The 23,802-nt window shown below is 35.4% G+C and overlaps 1 protein-coding gene across 4 annotated transcripts in view; it reads left to right on the forward strand.

Annotated features, from left to right (window-relative positions):
- Positions 1-23,802, forward strand: part of LOC150080448 (kielin/chordin-like protein) — a 1,054,752-nt gene that overhangs the window by 324,116 nt on the left and 706,834 nt on the right. For all 4 annotated transcript variants that reach the window (XR_016547392.1, XM_090381408.1, XM_090381409.1 and 1 more), the window contains 3 exons: positions 8,767-8,952; positions 17,671-17,838; positions 21,124-21,380. Coding sequence is in view for 3 of the 4 variants with exons in the window: in XM_090381408.1 (XP_090237534.1) it covers positions 8,767-8,952; positions 17,671-17,838; positions 21,124-21,380 (611 nt within the window). In the remaining variant the exon portion in view is untranslated. The remainder of the gene's footprint in view (positions 1-8,766; positions 8,953-17,670; positions 17,839-21,123; positions 21,381-23,802) is intronic.

A 23,802-nucleotide genomic window follows, 5' to 3' on the forward strand; every position in this document is an offset into this window, starting at 1 on the left:
GTAAAATATAAATAATTAAATAATTAAAGTAAAATATAAATAATTAAATAATCAATTTAACACAATTCAAAATCAATTTAAAACAATTAAAATTCAAATTAACGCAATTAAAAGAATCTAACAAAAATATTCAAAACGATTTTCCTTCCTGAAGCTGACAATGCTTTTCGACCGACTGTTGTGATCACAGGAATGAAAATTACCGAATCAGGCTAAATCTGCAACTTAAATAGTGATTATATGTCTTCGCGCATGCGCGTAAAGGTCCACGCATCGGAGATCAAATATGGCCGCCGAACATTAACAGAATTTTCGTGTAATTTAATTTCAACGGTTTCTGCAATTAATAGTCGCGTATAATTACGTTGAACGTTAAGTATTTTGGCCTCGTTAAATAAAAAAGTATGTTTTTCGTTAATGGCATGAAAGGCTAATTCTGACGCTGCTGAACGAGAAGCATGAACTGAGGCTTCGTGTTGATTTACACGAATATTAAGAGAAAACCGCGTCGAACCTTGGTAAGACGAGTCGCAATCACCGCAAGAAATGTTGTATACTAGATCATTAATTTGTGTTGCGAACGCGGAAAGAACCGAGCGATTGTTCAGTATAGTGTGTAACTTCCGTATAGGCCTAGCTATAATTTTAAATTCGGTATCTTTAAAGAATCTGTTAAGCTGTTTGTGCCACTGTTCAACATATGGGACAGAAATAAAGTATTTTTTGATATTACCATTGTTGATTGGTGTAGTATTTTGTATCCTATCCTTAGCTTGTACCCTAATTCGATTTATTGTGTTAATGGGATAACCCCTGTTTAAGAATCTGCTAGTTAATATTTGTATTTCTGAGTCCAAAGCAGAATCCGTCGTTGAATATTTATAGGCATTTAGAAATTGATTAAAGATAATCGATCTTTTGTAGGTGAACGGGTGGTAGCTATTATAATGTAGAAGCATACCGGTGTTTGTGGGTTTTTGATAGATTCAAAATTGTATTTTGTTCGAGTCCCGGGTAAGCGTGAAATTATATATACAGAGGGCAGATAAAGGAGATACAGTGGTAATACTAGATAAACATGATTATATTAATAAGTTAGATTCAGTTGTGTCTGATACCTCCACTTATCGTGAAGTGGACCCGGTACTGTTTACCAATTTGGTAAATCAATACAATAAAACGTTAACCACATACCGTAAAAACGACTACATTACTATGGTTCAGTTGAAGGAATTGAAGTCCAGAACATACAATATTCCTGCACTTTTTGGTCAGGTAAAATTACACAAGCCTGGATTTCCGATTCGACCTATTGTTTCCTACAGGAACTCGGCATTTTCAGCCTTAGCCACACATGTATATAACATTATAAAACCTTTTAGACAGGTTATACAATTTGGGATTAAGAATTACGATACATTATTTAATAATCTTAAAGACTGTAGACTTGGCGACAATGACAATTTATTCTCATTAGATGTTACCTCATTATATACGAATGTAAACGTTGAATACACATTAGATATTATTTGGGGTATGTTAAATAAAAACTCGACACCGATTAATTATACGAAGCTGCCTATTAAGGAAATTTTTCACTTAATTAAACTATTAGTTGAGGCTAACTACATCACCTTTCGAGACAAGGTGTACAAACAAATTTTTGGATTACCAATGGGTTTGAGCCTGAGTGGCTTAATGTCAGAGATCTATCTCTCAACGATTGAGCAGATACATTTGACACCTTTTCGTCCCCGTATCACATACTATGGGAGGTATTTAGACGATGTTCTAGTTATTACCGATAGTAGTACTATCCAAGACATTTTACATTCGTTTAATAATATTCATTCTAGACTCAAATTTACATTGGAAAAGGAAGATACGGATACTAAGTCATTAAACTTTCTAATTTCACGCTTACCCGGGACTCGAACAAAATACAATTTTGCATCTATCGAAAACCCACAAACACCGGTATGCTTCTACATTATAATAGCTACCACCCGTTCACCTACAAAAGATCGATTATCTTTAATCAATTTCTAAATGCCTATAAATATTCAATGACGGATTCTGCTTTGGACTCAGAAATATAAATATTAACTAGCAGATTCTTGAACAGGGGTTATCCCATTAACACAATAAATCGAATTAGGGTACAAGCTAAGGATAGGATACAAAATACTACACCAATCAACAATGGTAATATCAAAAAATACTTTATTTCTGTCCCATATGTTGAACAGTGGCACAAACAGCTTAACAGATTCTTTAAAGATACCGAATTTAAAATTATAGCTAGGCCTATACGGAAGTTACACACTATACTGAACAATCGCTCGGTTCTTTCCGCGTTCGCAACACAAATTAATGATCTAGTATACAACATTTCTTGCGGTGATTGCGACTCGTCTTACCAAGGTTCGACGTGGTTTTCTCTTAATATTCGTGTAAATCAACACGAAGCCTCAGTTCGTGCTTCTCGTTCAGCAGCGTCAGAATTAGCCTTTCATGCCATTAACGAAAAACATACTTTTTTATTTAACGAGGCCAAAATACTTAACGTTCAACGTAATTATACGCGACTATTAATTGCAGAAACCGTTGAAGTTAAATTACACGAGAATTCTGTTAATGTTCGGCAGCCATATTTGATCTCCGATGCGTGAAGACATATAATCACTATTTAAGTTGCAGGTTTAGCCTGATTCGGTAATTTTCATTCCTGTGATCACGACAGTCGGTCGAAAAGCATTGTCAGCTTCAGGAAGGAAAATCGTTTTGAATATTTTCGTTAGATTCTTTTAATTGCGTTAATTTGAATTTTAATTGTTTTAAATTGATTTTGAATTGTGTTAAATTGATTATTTAATTATTTATATTTTACTTTAATTATTTAATTATTTATATTTTACTTTAATGTACCGGTAAGTTGTCGAATTTTTCGTTTTTTCCGTTTTAATTTCTGGAGGGTATCATACGGAAGTGTTCCACGTACTATATTGAGGTAAACTCCTCTTATTAATTTACTAATATTATTATCAACGTAGAACATATTGAGTATTACAGCTCTGTTTCATACTATATAAATATATAAAACAGTCAATTATAATCTAAAATAAAAATAAGAGAATAAGTTAAAAAGTAATGAAGCAATTAATGGTCATTAACATACAAGCTAAAATGAAAGTGTGACACAGAAGAAACCTACAGATCAAAGAAGGGAACAAAATAAAATGCAACAGACCATGCTATCAAGTGTACCTTTACTAATTTGCATTAATTTCATGGTATAATTAGTGTTGTTTTTCTGAAATAGTCTTTGAGACATTTTTGTGAGATTCCTTGGGGTTATTTTTGTGACAGCTTCATAATAGCTCTTCAGGTTATTTAGTCATGATGTCCTCCAAACAACTTCATGCTGTTTTCTTATACGATTTTCCATTCCTATTCATTTGTGTATCTCAGTTGTGGATTCTTTAATTTTCCTTACTTTATTATTCTGTAATTAGCCATTTCACAATTGTCTAACTACTTTTATAAATTGGAGAAGCATTTGCACATCTCCAGTCAGCCAGGACTTCACCCACATCTAACATTGTGCCCATTATAATATTTGGGGTTTGACAGTCTGTCCTATTACTTCCTTTAACAACCTTGGATAATCCTTGTCTTTTTCACATTAATTTCTCTTCCAGCCCATTTTTAGTGAATTAAAAGAATTTATATAGGAATATAAACAATGTGCAGAATTCCTAAATTAGAGTGAAGTTAGATGTATTAGAAAATTTCTTATATTCTGCATATTTTATTAAAGTAGAGTATTAAGGCATTTTACTGTGTTATTTCAACTTAGATAATATATTCTACGGCCTCCGTAGCCGAGTGGGCAGGAGCGAGAGTGCAGTAGCACATGCTCCTTGAGTAGACCGGGGTTCAAGCCCCTGACTGCTGAATACGGTCGATCTGCCAACCCGCACTGGGCCAGCGTGGCAGATTATGGTCCATTTCCCTCAGCATGAATTGTTGAGGAGGCTTCCATCCTGCAGTGGGTTGATAATGGCTGCACTTTATTTATTTTAATATATTCTTGCATTTCTTTGATAAATTTCAAAATATTTGGAAAAGTAAATTAAAAACAAACTGCATGTTTTCATTTTTCTGCTAAAGCCTTATTAAATATACCATAGTATGCAGAATAACCATGGTATTTATTTTTATTTTCTATTTATTAGATAACAGTTTAAAAATAAAGATAAAAAAAAAAATGTTGCCTAGTTTTTAGCACTTCCTGTCTTTATAAATATTTTTCACAAAGAATGTTTCTGTTCCAATCACATTAATGATTATGCATTCATATCTATTGCTTAGGTTAATAAAAGTAAAAGTCCAGTAATCCATTATCATCACCAAGGGTGTCAAGACTAATACTCAAGATTTCTAAGAGATACAAGCTAAAGATTATAATGATTTATGCACCAACATCAAGCCATGATGATGAAGAGGTTGAAGAAATGTACACCGAAATTGAGAGTCTTCCAAATGGGCAAAAAATCCACTACACTATTATTATGGGAGACTTCAATGCTAAGGTTGGAAAAAGACAAAACAGTGCAAAAAGGGGAACTATAGGAAATTTTGGAATTGGTGAAAGAAATGAAAGAGGTGAAAGACTTGTGGAATTTGCAGAATCTCAAGGACTGTCAGTAATGAACACTTTTTTCAAGAAAAGGGTGAACAGAAAGTGGACATGGAAGAGTCCAAATGGATTAATTACTAATGAAATCGACTTCATCCTCACTAACAGAAGATATATTGTGAATGATGTTACCGTCCTGAATAAGGTAAATGTTGATAGTGATCACAGAATGGTAAGATGTACACTTGATATAGATGTAGGAAAGGAAAGGAAAAAACTGACTCGAGTAAATAATACAAAGGACTTTGAGATAACAGAAGAGGAGAAAAGGCAGTATGTACTGGAACTTAAGAACAAGTTTGAACTTCTGCAGACTGCTCAGGACCAAGATGTCGATGAGGAATATTACAACTTTCTGAAAGTGATAAAGCCCAAGACACCTATAGGGAAAAAGAAATCCAAAGAAGAAAAAATTAGTCAAGAAACACTTGTTATGATGAACCGAAGGCGAAAAATGAAGAGCAAGATAAACACTGACAAGGAGAAAATTGAGTATACTGAGTTATGCAAAGCCATTAGAAAGAGACTCAGAGAGGACGAAAGAAAATTTAACACAAGAAAAGTAGAACAAGCATTAAGGGAAAACAAAGGATTTAAATCAGCAGCCATGAGCAGTAATACAGAAAGACAAATGATACAAACTGAAGAATACCGATGGTGTACTTATAAACAGCAGAGAAGGCATAATTCAAATAGCAGAAGACTACTATAGAGAATTATACAAGGAGCGAGGGAATGATGCCAGCAGTGGGGAAGATGGATTGCAAATTAGCAACACATACAACATACCCAATATTCTTCCTGATGAGGTAGAACATGCATTGAAGAAAATGAAGAATCAGAAAGCCCTGGGTGAAGATGAAGTTACTGTAGAGTTGTTAAAATTGGGAGGAAGAGACATAACACAAAAGCTGGCAAGGCTCTTCACAAAGTGCATTAGAAAAGGTGTGACGCCTAAGCAGTGGAATAATGCAATCATAGTTTTGCTGCATAAGAAAGGAGATAAATCAGAAATTGGAAATTATAGACCAATTAGCTTGTTATCCCACATCTACAAGTTGTTCACAAGGGTCATTACTAACAGATTAGAAAGACTACTTGATGAGAATCAACCGAAAGAGCAAGCTGGCTTTAGGACAGGATTCTCAACTATAGATCACCTTCAGTAATATCACAGCTAATGGAGAAAGCAAATGAATATAAAACACCATTATACCTGGCATTTGTTGATTATGAAAAGGCATTTGACTCCACACAGCATAAGGCATTGATACCCCATATATTATGATTTTGAAGAAAATATATGAGAGTGCTACCTCCTTTATTAGACTAGACAAAGACAGTAGGAAATTTAAAATTGAGAAAGGAGTTCGACAAGGAGACACAATATCTCCAAAGCTGTTTACTGCTGCCCTTGAGGAAGCTTTCAGAAGATTAGACTGGTCGCAAAAAGGAGTCAATGTGAACGGAGAATACCTAAACCATTTACGATTTGCAGATGACATTGTGGTCATAAGCCACGATCCCAAAGAATTAGAGGAAAATCTTAATCAGTTGTGCACAGCTAGTAAGGATTTTGGACTAAAGATGAATATGGCTAAAAGAAAAGTAATGATGAACAAGTATGCCACAGAAAGGGAAATAATGATTGAAGGAGCAGTAATTGAAAAGGTGGAGTCATATACTTATCTGGGACAAGTTATTAGCTGTAATAATGATAAATGGCTGGAAGTCAAGAGAAGAATAAATTTTGGATGGATAGCATTCAGGAAATATAGTCACATACTGAAGAGCAATACCCCAGTTTGTCTGAAACGTTAAATAATGATCCAATGTATAATCCCCACCATGACTTATGGAAGTGAAACTTGGGCACTCACCAAAAGAATGGAAGAGAAGCTGAGAACTACACAGCGAAGAATGGAATGAATCATATTGAGAATCAGACTGTCAGATAAGAAGAGAAACACATGGATTAGGCAGCAAACTCAAGTAAAGGACATCTTATCAAAACTAAAGAACTAAAATGGTCTTGGGTAGGACACATAGCTCAAAGACATGATGACAGATGGACTAAGAAAATAACAGAATGGTATCCAAATGGAGCTAGAAGAAAACCTGGAAGACAAAGGCTTAGATGGATAGATGAAATTCATGAGTTTGTGGGTAGTAAATGGATGCCAGTGCTCAAAACAGAAGGAACTGGAAAGTTGCTGGAGAGGCCTTCATCCTGCAGTGGATTGAAAATGGCTGATGATGATGATGATGAATCCATTATCTAATTTTTCAGAAAATATAATAATCTATCATCTGATTAGGTCAACCAGCAATGTTATATAGTTCTCTTGCTCTCACTTTCCCTCTCTTAAAATGATGTGCAGGATGGAGATTTCACCTTAGCTAAATAAAAGTTCTTAGCACATTCAAACTTTGAAGTAAGCACAGTAACATATAAAGCATACAGTTTTTTAGAATCAAGGCATGCTTGCATTCTGGAATTAATTTATAGCATGGGGAAGTTTTGTTTGATGAAAATAGGTTTGTCTATTGCTTTTCATGAACAAAATTATTAACTCTTTTATAATCAATGATGGAGAACTCAAAAGGTTTATGTAATAACTGTGGGACTGACTCCACAGCAGTTCTTACATGTCACGTTGTGAATTCACTGGCATATTGCATTTCAATTGTTATGTTTATTCGGTAAATTCAGGAAATTTTTGTGACTGTGGGAGTGACCATCCCACAAGTTCCATTCATCATGTGGAAAGTTAATCCCAATTATAAGATATTCTGTTTTACTTACATACTCTACCTGTTGGTGTAGTTTTTAATTATACTCATTACAGTCATTTGGCTGTAATGAGTAGTAAATTCCTAATCTCATTTTAGTTACTTTTCTCAGTGCTAATGTCACACCAAACTGACTTGGCATTGGTCTGACCACCCACATCATCTTGGTGTGCCGTGGAAGCATTTTTTTCATGTTTTGACAAATAATTCTGTAAGAGTGGAAAAACAGCATTGCTGCAACAAGTGCTTGTTTGTTTGTTTGTTATTTGGTTTTTAGGAGCATTAGCAACTAAGGCCATATTGCTCCAGGATATGCGGTGGCCATTCCCTGACCTTTCCGCATCCTCCGTATTTGGTGGTGATGGGGTCGAACCCCGGTCTAATCAAGAAGCGTGCGCTACGCACTGCTGCTCCTTCCCACCTGGCTACGGAGGTGGCTCACAACAAGTGTGTGCAATGCTAAGGAGACTATATTGAAAAATAATACACGACCATTGGTGTGGGTCCACTGCTTCGTAGTGAGGCTGTGAAATGTTCAGTGTCCCCCTCATATGTTACCAATAAAAATAAATAGTAAACAAGTGTATTGTTTCAAAGTTTTTTTATATGAGAAAAAGAATTAGAATTAGAATTAGAAGCTTTTTTGTTGTCCTTGAGCAGTGGTATATAATTAATTAACCAGAAAAGGATAGTGTCTAAAAAAAAAAAAAATGTGGTCAAATAATGAAAATTTGTTGTTTGTCTTTTTTTACTAGATTGATTATTTGTATGAGAAGGGTAGTAACTATTAAAATGTAAGTAGGCTGCAGCATTGCTTTCTATTTATAAATGAAAGTATGTCTCGTAAAGAATATACTCGAATATATCAATAGAGTCTCATACTCTGTTGATATATTCAAGTTTATTCCTGTATATATGTGATTCTGTAATGTATTCTATATTTTGTAGTTTTCTAATTTTTTTATTTTTTAAGTAGTCATTTACCTTAAATGCATTCACATATCGGCATAATAGATTAGTTAAAATTTGTATTCTCATATAATCTCTTAAGAATAGAAGGTATATAAAAAATTAAATGTAGGAGATTAACAAATAGTGAAAATTGATTGGCTCAGTTTTTATTTAATTTGTTTTACTTTTCTTTCTTCCATTAGTAAGCTAGTAAACCTAGTAATCTAAGAAATTTTGTTTTTATTTTAAGTATTAATTGGGGATACCTTATGTACATCCTGAGTAGAGACATTACAATTGTTTTTAAAATTTGGTTGTAGGCTTTGATAGGCAAGGCTTTGATAGAGATGGATTCGACAGAGCTGGGTATGATATTTCTGGCTATAATCATAGTGGTCATTATGATAAGAGATCTATTTTTGATATAAGTGGCTATGATCTTGAAGGTTACAATAGAGCAGGATATGATCGCAGAGGTTATAACAGATATGGCTTCCATCAGAATGGTATGATACAAAAAGTTTCTTTTTAAAAATTTTAATTTTTTTAGAGTTTATTTAAAGTAAAAATTTATTTATAATTAAGTTTCATTAAAGCTTTTCTATTCACGAGGTTCACCTCGCATGACCACCATACCAGGCATTCTTTATTAATTTTTTACTATTAATTTTTTACTAATTTTTTTTGACTGAAGAAAGGCAACCTATGCCTGAAAGCTATCGATGTATGTTTATTTTATCTGTCTTCAATTTTAATAAGAAGTGTAAAAATGGCTGAACAGTGTGTAAGAACTTTGAGAAAATATAGAAGAAATGCTAATGAAACATTGGAGGAGAGATCTAATAGACTATAAGACCGAAATGAGACTCTATGACTTCGAAGACGGACAGAAAACATTGAAGAAAGAGAAGCAAGATTGGAAATGAGAAGACTGGCAAAATGCCATAGGACTAATCAAATAGAAGTACCAGATGCGAATAATCAACAAGCTGTAATTAATGTGGAAGAGCATGACATAGGAAATATGTGTTACAGCTGTGAGTATTGCAATGCAAGATATTGGGAACATGAGTTAAACACATCGAATAAATACACTAAATGCTGTCATGATGGAAAGGTTTCACTTGACCCACTGTCTGAGACAACCTACTCTATTACAAGAGCTGCTTGCAGGGGATACATGTGAAGAAAATAACTACAGAGAACATATATGAGAGTACAACTCAGCAATGCCATTTGCATCAATGGGTGCAAAGATTAAATCACCGCCTGGAAATGGTCCATACTATTTTAGAATACACGGCCAGATTTACCATTTGGTCTCGCCACTATATCCAAACAATGCAAATAAGCCAGTATATGGACAACTTTATACAGGGTCATCGAAAAAGGTGTCCGTGATTTCCCTTTTAATTATCTTCAGAAATATTTGATCGATTGCTGTGATTGTAGCAGCAAACAGTGTGGTAACTCACTCAGTTCTATTTGACACCTCAACAATGACCTTGGCTGTACCATGAGTGTATGCAGAATGACTCCTACATGCACCACCTCAATCAATGTTAGTAAGATGGCCTCTCAGTCAGTGTCAGCCTTGGCCATCAGGAAGTCCTAACCTGACACCGTTAGACTTTTTATTGTGGGGCTACATAAAGAACATTGTCTATGCAGAAAAGATTTGCGATCTGCACCATTTAAGAGAGAGGATCACAGCTGCAATAGCAACTGTTACGCCAGAAATGATTGAGCACACATGGACAGAGATTGACTACAGCTTGGATGTTTGCCGAGTAGTGAACGGTGCTCATATTGAAACATACTAAAGTATGAAGTAAAACTTGAGCTACTCCTGTAGATATTAAAAAATAAATCAATTGATTGATGTAAGTATTTGCATTGTTCTTTTATCATGAAATCACGGACACCTTTTTCGATGACCCTGTATTTTTTATTCTGCTGAAGCAACAACAAAACAGCTTGAAAAACATTCAAACCAAGGATATATGGACAAAGTAATGCAACAATTGGACGTGATGCTGCAACAAGTTAACCCATTTGCTGAGTCATATAAACAAATGCATCAAATAACCCAGGCCAATCCAACAATGAATGTGCACATGCCATTTATAGAAGACATGGATAAGAGATGATATAATGCACCGACATCCAAAATGGAAGTTGCTGCAATATTTGTTGGAGAAGATAGGGAACCACCTGCAAATAGAGACATATGCATGTATCCCACAGTGACTGCTGTAGAATTATATCACCACTAAACAAGAATGGTGAAGACTGAAGGATCTAGATTAAACTATGTATGCCATAATCAGAAAGATGGCATATGTTACGCCAGGTACAATTAGTATATATACAGGGTGTTTCAAAAGTGATGGTCAATAATTTAAAGGTGAACCGTACAGACTACAATATGCAAAAAAAGCCTAGTAAACATGGCTCCTTAAGTGAATCATTTTTGAGATATTGCACATTTCTAGTTGGGATCCACCACTGACAAGGTGAACTGTACAGAGTTGGGATCCACCACTGACATGTTTGTTTAGGTTAGATTATGCTTATTGTCTCCTTTTCTCCTTTCTCAATGCTCTGAGACATAGCAGGCATACTAGTACTTGTCAAAGGATAGTCAACATGGAAAGAGGTTACGGCAACAAAGAGTATGTGAACATGCACTTCATGTATGGTAAAGCCAATGGCAGTGCACTCGAGGCTGCACATTTGTACCAAGAAGCATTTCCCCGCCAAGGGCAGCCCAACAGGTTTGTTTGTTGTTGTTGTTGTTTGTTATTTGGTTTTTAGGAGCATTAGCAACTAAGGCCATATTGCTTCGGGATATGCGGCGGTCATTCCCTGACCTTTCCGCATCCTCCGTATTTGGTGGTGACGGGCTCGAACTCCAGTCTAATCAAGAAGCGTGTGCTACGTACTGCTGCTTCTTCCCACCTGGCTACGGAGGTGCCTGCCCAACAGGTGTACATTCATCAGGGTACATCAGGGCCTTAGAGAACATGGGTGCTTCGCACATGGAGTTCGATCAGGTAGGCCCAGAAGCATAACACCTGATGTTGAGGAAAGGGTGTTATAAAGAATAGAACAAAATCCAGGAATTTCTACAAGGAGAGTTGCTCTGCAAGAGTGTGTACTGAGTCATAGCAGTGTGTGGCGAATTTTACGTCTCCAGTTACTGTACTCTTACCATATCCAGCGTGTACAAGTCTCAGCAATACAGACTACCCTCCCAGAGTGCTCCCATAGTCAGTGGAGGATCCTAGCAGAAAATGTGCATTATCTTGAAAACGGTTCTTTTGCGGCCCAATGTTCACTGGGACATTTTTGTTTTTTTTCAGTTTGTACTTTTCACCTTTAAATTATTGACCATCATTTTTGAAACTCCCTGTATATATATATAAATTAATTAATAGAAAAAAAAAAAAAAAAATATATATATATAATATATATATGTGCCCATTAAAATGGCATTGTAACATTAGCATTAGAAGTAGAAGCATATGATTCAAGAACGCAAGATTACCAGCCAAAGACAAAAAAAAAAAAAAAAAAAATTCCCCGTTTCACCCATTCATTCACTCTAAAAGTTTTTCCAGTTCTTCGTGAATTTATTTAAGCTATTGATTTCCACAATGACAGATGGAAGTTTGTTCCAGCAATCCAACACCCGCTGGCCAAAGGCAAATTTCCGCACATCTATTCTACAACTATCTTTCCTCAATTTGAATTTATGCCCACTCAAGTGCATAATCAGAGCAAGAAGAAGAATCCCATTGGCATTGAGCTTGCTCAAACCCTTCAAGGCCTTATACACCTCAATGAGATCACGTCGCAGGTGCCTAGTTTCCAGACACTGCTATTTACAGAACTTAAGCCTTTCTTGGTAAGAGCAACCTTTGTTACCTTCACCAATCTCTCATTGCCCCTCTCTGTATTTGTTCCAACAGTTCTACATCCTTCCTAAAATAAGGCTTCCAGACCTGAACATTGCCTTATACAAAGGGATAATCACCTCCTTATCCCTGGTAGCAAAATTCTTATATATCATTGACAAGACCCCCATGAGCAGTGCAGACAGGCTGCTCTGGCTGCCTGTCTGCACTGCTCAGAAAACTTTATATCTGCCTGCACAAGTACCCCCCAGGTCTTTTTCATTCTCCACTTCCCTGTGTGTAGTACCATACAGTTGGTTCATTACCTTTGGGATATTGCTACCCATATGCAGTACTTTGCATTTGTCAATGTTAAACTTCAGTTGCCACCTCTCAGCCCATCTGCTCAACTTTTCTAGATCCTGTTGCAGTAATGTACTGTTATTGTTGTCATTAATAATCTTGCCATCCTTCATATTGTCTTCAAACTTGAATATTGAGTCTGATATACCTTCATCAATATCATTGATAAATGTATAAAACAACAATGGGCCCAACACCGAACCCTGAGGGACTCCACTAATAACATTAGTCCATGAACCGCAGTGTCCATTGATTAACACTCTCTGTCTTCTCCCACTCAAACATCCCTTTATTCATAGCAGCAACTTGCCCCAAATGCCATACTGCTCCAATTTGTACAGCAGTCTTCGATGTGCAGTTGTATCAAAAGCGTTCCTGAAATCCAAATATATGATATTAAAATTATTTTTGCATCCTGTTCCTTTGTGATCACATCCCAGTATCGAATAAAATTGGTCAGACAAGATTTCCCCTTAACAAATCCATGCTGTGTCTGAACTATAACTGCAGTCTTGTTTAGATGATCCTGTGATGCATTTTTAACCAGTAACTCCATTATTTTCCTCAGAACAAAAGTTAAGCTAACGTGCCTGTAGAATTAATTAACGAATATCTTTTAATGAATTTTAAGAGACCCATTATTTAGTTAAATAAATTCATTGCACCTTTTTTAACACGAGGTAGCAATTTTCACTCTATTTTTATTAAATTTAATAATAAATGAAATGACAGTAAAATACATGCTACAGAAGTAAGGCCTGCATTCAAATCCTATTGAGGTGAGATAAATTTTTATGGATTTATTTTTTATTTATTTATTTTTTGGCCAAGTTAATAAGTTCCAGTCAAGGATTACATGATTTTTTTCTCTTGAAAGTATAAGTTTTTCATTTTGCCAAAATGTCCAGAAAATATACACAATTTAAAGACATTGACAGACAATATACTGATGCTTTATGAATTTAAAGCTAACTGAGCTCTACTAACTGTGTGAAGCTAATCATATTAATGACATTTTACTGACTGTTAGAGAGAGAGAGAGAAAGATGAAGTGCTTATGAGAGCAAATGAAAAGTCAAAGGAGAAAAAAATCCTTCAAGTTATTGATATATATTTCTGACCTTATCTCCAAATTTGCTTATGAGCAGTCATTTCATATTTTAGTTATAAACATAGGTTGTCTTTAGACAACCAGGAGAATTTTTATTGAATGCTTGCCCAGGCTTGCAAAATTGTGCATTTAGAAAAAAAGCACACAGATTGTTTTTTTTTTATCTTTTTTGCTTTAAAGTAAAACCTCCTCTGAATAAGCTGGTTAGTGCATTTGCAAATAACATTAGGTACCTTTTGCAAGCCCTTAAAATAGCACTAGTTGGAGTTTGATGATGATGATGATGCTGTGCTTTTGTTTTTTGGACTGATTAGGTGGAGATTTGCAGTAATTCCAAAGTGGACTACAATAGCAAGATTTCTGTAATGACAGCTAAGGTATTATTTTTCAGCAGATCAGGTTGTAGTTCATATTCTGTTTCTTTCTTTTTTTTTTTTTTGAGAAACTCTGAGAAATTGCATATGAATACTTCTCTAACTTTACTGTATATATAAACTTATTGCCATGAATGTTGTGCACTGGTCTAGTTGCCATCCATTAATTTGTGTGACATGTCTCTGTTCTCATCTCTTGTTGGTCTGTAATAATTGTGATTGACAGAGAAAATGGTCTTTACTAGTTATTGACAGGGGAAGCTGGTGATTTGGTTCATGTTTCTAAACTGCTTACTGTCAGCAGCACAGAACCTTTGGGATGGAGTTAGAGGAGTCGACATCCCATTCAGTTACTTTCTTTGAAAATGAATCTTTATTGCTTTCTAAGTTTAAGGGAGGGCATCATCTCTGGGAATTTGCTTTCATATGCAAAATCCATAATCACTGAAGGTGCTCAAAATAAAGTTTGTTTATGCCTAATTAACAGTTACACAAAAAAATTTTGGCAAAATTTTTCTTAGCATTATGCAGACATATTCCTTTTGCTTTTTCTTAATTATGTTCTACATATCTGTTTAATATTTTGGTAAGTAAAACAGGCAAGTATGTATTGTACTAAAGGTATCTGAACACAGCTTTCTTCCCACTTTCTGTTTCCCAGTGATATTTGCTGAGCATAGTTGGCCAGTGATATATTACAAGCTATATGTTATATTACATATATATTGGGAGGGAAAATAATAGTGTTACTGGTTAAAGAAGTAATGCAGAACCATCTAGACAAGACTGCAGTTATATTTCAGACATAGCATGTATTTGTTAAGGAGAAATCCTGTCTGATCAGTTTTATTGGATACTCCAATATGGTCACAGAGAAACTGAAAGGAAAAAATAATTTTTATTTCATATAGTTGGATTTCAGGAAAGCTTTTGATACTGTTGCACATGAAAGACTGTACAAATTTGAGCAGTATGGCATTAAGGACAAATTGTGCTATGGATAAAGGGATGGTTGAGTGAGAGAAGTAATCAATGGACACTGCTTTCGTGGACTAATGTTATTAGTGGAATCCCCTATGGTTCGGTGTGGGCCCATTGTTTTCTATACTTATTAATGATGTTGATAAAGGTATATCAGGCTTAATGACCAAGTTTGCAGATGATATATAGGTTAGCAGGGTCGATAATGACAGTAATGATGGTATGCTACTGCAATGGTATGGTCTACAAAAGTTAAGCAGATGGGCTGAGAAATGGCAATTGAAGATTAACATTGACAAATGCAAAGTAGTGCATATGGGTAGCAGTAACCCCAAAGTAACATACTAACTGTGCAGTACTACACTCAGGATGGTGGAAAATTAAAAAGACCTGGGGGTAATTGTGCAGTCAGATATGAAGTTCTCTGAGCAGTGCAGACATCTCCCAGGACAGCTCGTGGGGTTTTGTCAATGATATACAGGAATTTTGCTAACAGGGATGAGGAGGTGATTATCCCATTGTATAAGGCAGTGGTCAGGCTACATCTTGGGTACTGCATACAGGTCTGGAGACTTCATTTTAGGAAGGATGTAGCTGCTATAATGAGTACAGAGAAGGGCAATTACATTAGTGAAGGGAACAAAAGGCTTCAGTTCTGCAAATTGCAGCATCTGGGAGACTTAAGCACCTGTGAGGTTGAACTGATTGAGGCGTTTAAGGCTTTGAATGGATTGAGCAAGCTCAGTGCTTATGGGATTCTTCCTCATACTTGCACACGGAGTGGTCATAAATTCAAATTGTGGAAGGATGGGTACAGATGTGTGGAAGTTTGCCTTTATCTAGCATGTGATTGATTGATTGCTGGAATAAGCTTCCATTCTGTTCTTATAAAAGTTGATAGCTTAAATAAATTCAGGGAAGAACTAAACAAACTATTGGAGGAAATGGATAGGTGAAATGGGAAGGGTTTTTTTTTTGGCTGATGCTGTATAAGATTGCTTTCTTGCATCATTTTCCAGTACTAATACTAATATTACAAAATATTATGTAAAAAAAAAAAAAAAACTTTGAAAGTTAGCTGGTTTCTTTCCTCTGCTTACTGGATAAATCATTCAATACCTGTATTATTCTTAAGTTACCTTACAAAATTGTTGATTTGCTTTAGCAAGCCAAAATCCTCTAATTGTGATTGTTCTTTATGAGAATTTTTTTTTTTTTTTTTTTTTTGATTTGGTAGTTGTTGGCGCATCGGCTTCTGTGGCCATATTGCACCTCCCAAGGTTTTTGCAGTACTTTGATCCAAGCCCGAGGCGAGAATCGAACTGCGACCTTTGGGTTGCCGGGCAGGTACTTTACCCACTCGGCTAGCCCGGTCGGCTTATGAGAAATGAATTCTTCCTTATGCTGAATCAGATTTAATAACTGGTTTAGGATATTGAATATCTGAATATGTAGACAATAATTACTGAAAATTTACTTAGAATAATTACTGTAGAAAAAAGTTTATTTATTTATTATTGTAATGAATAATTTCCCTCATACTTGATTTTATATACAATAAACTCCTACTATTTCACTTTTGAAGGGAGATCATCCCCCACCAAAGAGCACTGTAAGGAGGACTTTCCATTTTACAGACTATTTTTCATCAATATTTGTATAGAAAATAATGACTTTTTTTTTTAGCTTCTTTTCCAGTGTTTATGAAACCTGCACACTTAATTTTTTTACTATGCTTTCTTTTTTGGCACATTCAACCTTATTTTCTTAAAAATAATGAAAACTTTTAAAAAGATTTTATTAAATTAAACTAAACATAATTTCATTATTACTCTATAAACTTGATAAATGTGGTATTAACATAATAATTGTAATGCTTTCTCATTAATGAAATTTATGAATACCATATTGAAAATATGCATACACAAAAGGCACTAAGGGTACTAATTACTGTGGCAACATGGTTACAGTGATTAGTACGTTATCCATAATGTTGAATTTAAAAAAAGAAAGCTGAGGCGAATGGGCAAATGCAGCCAAGAATAATTAGACACTTATTAGGTTGTAAAGAGTATCCTATCTACCTTCAGAGCTTCCAGTTAAATATGAAATGAATGTTACCTGCACACTGGAACTGATTCGTGTGAGGTAAACAAAGTACATGATTAATGATTACTAGAAGTTAGTTTCTGTTATCCCTTTACCAAAGCCAAAAATCAAGTGGAAGGAGAGTTTATATCCTTCTTGAGACCTTAAAAAAAGTAATATAAGTAAGGGAGTATTTAAATGCTGTAGCCATTTGAACATGCATGGCATTTTATGGGATGAGATGAAAAGTAGTAATACTATTAGCAGGAGTGTTATAATGGGATTTTGTAATTCATATTTAAATATAATTCAGAATTGAATACTATAGGAAGCTGATTAGAAAATATTTTTAGTTTTGCAAATTAAATATAAATTAAAAACTTCTTTTTTTTTTTTTTTTGCTTTAAGGTTATAATAGAGAATGCTATGATATATATGGCTATGATTGTAATGGATTTGACAAGTATGGATTTAACCGCAAAGGACATAACAGGCATGGAATAGATCGCAGTAAAGGTAGCAATCAGTTTTCACCTGGAAAAAACCTCTTAGATGTGAATTGTCTTACATTTGATGGTAAGATGTCTATTTTCTTGTTATATTGGAAAATGTTTCTGAGTAAATTATGATATATTATATTAAAAGTCTTGTCAAATAAAAGTAATATTTATCTACTTTATGAACAACATGAAATAATTATTTCAAATTTAATCACATTCTTAATCAGATGGAAGGATTCTGCCTAGAATCCTTCCATTTGATCAACGATCACCAGTATGGATTCCATCAGTGTCGATCCACTGTTTGGTGAAAAACACAAGACGTTTGGTGAAACACAAGCAGTTGCTCTTGACATCTCAAAGCCTTTCGATCGTGTTTAGCATAAAAGTCTTCTAAACAAGCTTCCATCTTATGGTTTGCCAACTGTTTTTTGTAATTAGTTATCCAGTTTTCTCTCTGACCGCTCTGAGGGTGATGGTAGATGGCTCTCTGTCTTCTAACTTCTCCACCAATGCTGGTGTCCCCCAAGGTTCAGTTCTTTCCCCCACTCTTTTCCTCTTGTATATTAATGACCTTTTTCCATTGACCTAAAATCCTATCCATAGTTTTGCCAATTACAGCACATTGCATTCCACTTCCAGTTTGAGAAACCTTGCCCTGCTCAATCAGCCTCAACTTCTTGAATATCCACTACTAATTCCATAAATGCCGATCACCAGGTAATTCTCCAATAGGGCAAAGACAACTTAGTTGATTTCATTCTTTCTAAAACTCGGTCTTGTCTTTTATCTTGCAAAAAGGATTCTTCAGCTCCTGTGCTTATCTTTGGTGACATCCGATTTCTAGGCAAGATATATCTCTTTTGGGGATTACCCTGACTTCTAATCTATCTTGGCACAAGCACATTGTTTTCTCTTTCACTTTCAGCGTTACTTTTCTTCCAAACAGTTGTTCACTCTGTACAAATCGTAAATCCGCCCTACCATTGAATATTTTTCTCATATCTGGGGTGGTGCCCCCAAAACCTCTTTCAGGCTTCTAGATTCCATTCAGAAGAGGGCAGTTAGGTTAATTAATGACTCCTCTCTAACAGAGTCTCTACACTTGCTGTCTCATAGACACTGTTTCTGCTGCATGCCTTTTCTACAGGTACTTCCATGGGCACTGTTCTTCTGAATTGGCTTCTATAATTCCTGCTCTCTCTCTTTCAAAGCAGTCCGAACACATGCTGCCACCAGCCAATATCCATTTACTGTCCAACTTCAAATTTACAAAACCAACTTTTCATCTTCCTCATTTATTCATTCAACTGCCGTTTTCTGGAACAACCTTCCTTCATACGTATTTCCTGAAAATTGCAGTCTACAGAAGTTCAAGTGTAATGTCAACAAATATCTTCTTTCAACTTCTCAAACTCCAATCCAAGCATGGTACTAAGTACAATAGATTCTAATACCTCTCACTTTTGGAGTTTTCATAAAAAAAAACAAAAACACAAAAATCGCTAAATATTAATAGTAAAATCCCAGTTATTCAGGCTAATGGTAATTAGCCTGAATAACTGGTTTATCCATTTAAAGAATGGATAAACGTGGTACACAGAGTTTTTTTTTTTTTTGTAGTCTTAATAGATCATACAGGAAGTGATCCCCAGCTGTAATCTATGTCTATATGACATCAATAAAGTAAACATTAATTTTCAATAGTCAAATGCTAATCAGATTTAGTCAAATGTGATTAGGATTTGTGATTCTGTAGTTTAAATTTGCTACATAGTATTTTTTTTTTATTTCAGAATTAACTTAATTATGTATTCCAAGAAGTGATAAAGGGATGGTTGAGTGGGAGACGGCAGAGAATAGTAATAAATGAACACTGCTCTGTGTGGTCTAATGTTATTAGTGGAGTCCCCCCCGAGGTTTGGTGCTGGGCCCATTGTTGTTTTGTGTATTAATTAATGATATCGATGAAGGTATATCAGGCTTAATTTTCAAGTTTGCAGATGTTACAAAGGTTGGCAGGGTTCTTAATGATAGTAAAGATAGTATGCTACTGCAACAGGATCTAGAAAAGTTAGGCAGATAGGCTGAGATGTGGCAACTGAAGTTTAATATTGACAGATGCAAAGTACTGTATATGGGTAGCAGTAACCAAAGATCAATGTACCAACTGTGTGGTACTACACTCAGGGAGGTGGAGAATGAAAAACACCCTGGAGTAATTGTGCAGTTGGATATCAAGTTCTCTGAGCAGTGCAGACGGGCTTCCAGAGCAGTTCGTGGAGTTTTGCCAATGGTGTATAGGAATTTTGTTAGCAGAGACAAGGAGGTGATTATACCTTTGTATAAGGCAATGGTCAGGCCACACCTTGAGTACTCTATACAGGTCTGGAGGCCTCATTTTAGGAAGGATGTAGAGTTGCTAGAACAAGTACAGAGAAGGGCAACAAGATTGGTGAGAGGAACAAAGAGGTTCTCTTAACAAGAGAGGCTTAAATTCTGAAAGTTGCAGCATCTGGAGACTAGGCACCTGGAGGTGATCTGATTGAGGTGTACAAGGTTTGAGCAGGCTCAATGTTGATGGGATACATCCACTTGCTCAGATTAAGAACCTGAGGGAGCATAAAATCAAATTGAGGAAAGACAGCTGTAGAATAACTGTGCAGAAGTTTGCCTTTAGCTAGCGGGTAGTTGATCGCTGGAACAGACTTCCATCTGTTGTTAAGGAAGTTGATAGCTTAAATCAATTTAAGGCTGAACTAGACAAACATTTGGAGTGACTGGATTGGTGAAATGGGGAGGTTTTTTTTTTTTTTTTTTTTTTGGCTGATGCTCTATAAGCTTGCTTTCTTCCATCCTTAACTAATGCTAATGTTAAGTGTTCTGTTTTTTATTTTTTGTGTATTAAAAATTTGTATAATTCAAAAAATGGATTAGATCCATGTCATTTTATAGTTTGGATTTGTCACTATATCTCTAACAGCAAATGTTTAATAAATGCTCTCCTGACTAAGCAAGAAAAAAAAAAAATAAAAATTACAATTAAGTGTGTTTATAGAAGGAATATAAAATTTGCATGTAGTATGTATGTACATATATATGCATGCATATATGTAGATACAAACTGTATGTGTAAAACTTGTTTAAGTATAAGTTTTATGGTAAGTTTAATATATACATTTTTTTTTTTCAAACAGTGTAACTTCCTCAACTTTTCCACATGGGTATATTTTAAGAAAATAGTGTGAAAAAATGCACTATTAAATATTATGTAGTAAGTAAAGTAACAAAAATTTTGATTATTATTAATTTAAAAAAAAAAAAATTACAAACTAATAGAGAACATATTTATTGTTTTTAGGTCTAACATTACATGGCTATGACAAATATGGTTTCAACATAAATGGGGAAGATAATAAAGGATGTGACTATGGTCAACATGGGCCTTATATTCTGAATGCAGCATATAAAATACAAGATATTTTATACAGACAAAATAAGAATTTTCTTATAACTATACCAAGAACATGTTCTCAACTAAAACCTCTTCCCTCACTTTGGTATCATCAACTATGGTCAAATCAGAGTGTTCCTGAGTTAGACTTGGCACCATTTGTGGTAGGAAAAGTTCTTGTTTTAAATTTGTTTATTCATATTTACATTATAAACTACACTTTCTGAAGTACTTGTAGATCAATATTTCTAAAAAAAAAAATGTTTATCTAGGAAATTAAAAATATTTGTATAACACATATAATTGTGAAGTGAAGTGCTGTACTGTGTGATTTCTTCCAAATATTCTGTTTAGCAAAATACTTGCCAAAACTTACTCAACACACCTAACTTAAAAAGTTGCATGACACCTAAACAAAGAGGCAAATTTTTGTTACATACTATGTACTGTAAATCAGCAAGATCAGCAAAATAAGTCCTCAATATTTTGTCATTCCTCCTCGAGCTGCAATTATAGCCTTGCAATGATCTGGCATAGAGTTAACCAACTTTTGGATATACGGTTGCCCAATTTCATGGTACCACACCCTTACAATGCTCTCCTGCAACTGAATCTTACTTGTTGGCTTCTTCTGAGCAATTTTAGATGACATTATGTACCAGCAATTTTCAATAGGTTCAAATCTGCACTGATGCTGGGCCAGTCCAACACTGTAATGCCAGCATTTCTGAGATATGACTGCACCTTAAGGGAGAAAAATGAAGGAACACATTGGTGTAAGTATGTTTTAAACCTTGTGAGACAAGAAGACAAAGTCATCATTAAATTTGAATAGCAAAAAACTTACCAATTTTGTTGTTTTTTTTTTTTTTTTTTTTTGATTTGGTAGTTGTTGGCGCATCGCTTTCTGTGGCCATATTGCACCTCCCAAGGTTTTTGCAGTACTTTGATCCAAGCCCGAGGTGGGAATCGAACCCGCGACCTTTGGGTTGCCGGGCAGGTACTTTACCCACTCGGCTAGCCGGTCGGCCAATTTTGTTGTGTGGCAAGGTGCTGAGTCCTGTTGAAAAATGCAGTTTTGAATGTCTGTGTGGTGATAAATAATAACGGGTTTCAGGCATACCTCCAAGATAGCAGTGTGGGTTTCTGCATTCACTGGTCTGTTAATAAACTTAATTTGTTCCAACCCCTTTACTTGTTATGCATCCCTAGACCATCTGACCAGCAGGGAACTTTACAGTCGGTATTATGCAGTGAGGATGGTATGCCTCCGATTTTCGTCTTCTGACATATCGCTTCCTATCCGAGGTTGGAATTTCGGTTTGTCAGAAAAGATGACAGTGTCCCATCTCTTTTGTCCATGAAACATGTGTTTTAGCCCAAGCAAGTCGCTTCTTCCTCATTTCTTGGGTCAACAAAGGCTTCTTGGGTCAATAGGCATACAGACCACATTCCAAAAGCCATCTTTGGATAGTTTGTGCACTTGTTTCAAACCCAGAGGCCATCTCAAAGTCCAGTTTTAGATCAGGAGCACTAGCATGGCGATTACAAAGGCATAGCCATTTCAAATATCAATATTGGGAAAGCATAGTCACTCTCTTACGGCCTGATCCAGGCATTCTCTTCACACCACTGGTTTCACGCTTTAATTTCAACACCTGGGATACTGTTGACTGATGGCAACCTATTTTATTAGCAAAGCATGTGTAGAAAGCCCTTCCTGGGACAGAGCAACAGCTACACTTTTTTTTTCTTGGTGTCAACTGAACATATGGAGCCATGCTTATACCCTCCACAAAACAGGATACTAATGAGCATACCCTTCCAGTGTCATATTTATAGAAATGGCTGATGCAATACCTTGCAATTATAGTCTGATGCAATACCTTGCAATTATGGTCTGACACAATAGAAGCATTATCTGATGCAATACCTTTGCTTTGTGACAAACAAAATGACTGTAATCAAACAATATCTTATACTTTTCACTACAAATGTTACATTTTTTAAGGTGATGCAGTTATTTTTTTCCCTCCACTGTATATAGCTTTAGCCTCGGTGGCAACTACAGTCCTTCTGGGAGTACTTTTGATCAAATTATTAGTATTAGTAGAAGCATATGATGCAAGAAAGCAAACTTATAAAGCTGTCAACTTTCACAATGACAGATGGAAGTTTGTTCCAGCAATCAACCACCTGCTGGCTAAAGGCAAATTTCCACATATCTCCTCTACAACTGTTTTTCCACAATTTGAATTTATGTCCCCTCAGATGATTAATCTGGAGAAGAGGAAGAATCCCATCAGCATTGAGCTTGCTCAAACCATTCAAGACCTTATATACCTCAATCAGATCCCCTCATAGGTGCCTAGTCTCCATACACTGCAATTTTCCAAATTTAGGCCTTTCTTTGTAAGAGCAACTCTTTATTCCATTCACCAGTCTCGTTGCTCTTCTCTGTATTTGTTCCAGCATCTCTACATCCTTCCTAAAATGAAGACTCCAGACCTGTATATAATACTCAAGGTGTGGCTTGACCATTGCTTTATACAAGAGGATAATCACCTTATTTATTCCTGCTAGAAA

This window comes from Mastigoproctus giganteus, chromosome 9 (assembly GCF_048544385.1).
Source record: "Mastigoproctus giganteus isolate SK-2022 chromosome 9, ASM4854438v1, whole genome shotgun sequence".
NCBI classification, from domain to species: domain Eukaryota; kingdom Metazoa; phylum Arthropoda; class Arachnida; order Uropygi; family Thelyphonidae; genus Mastigoproctus; species Mastigoproctus giganteus.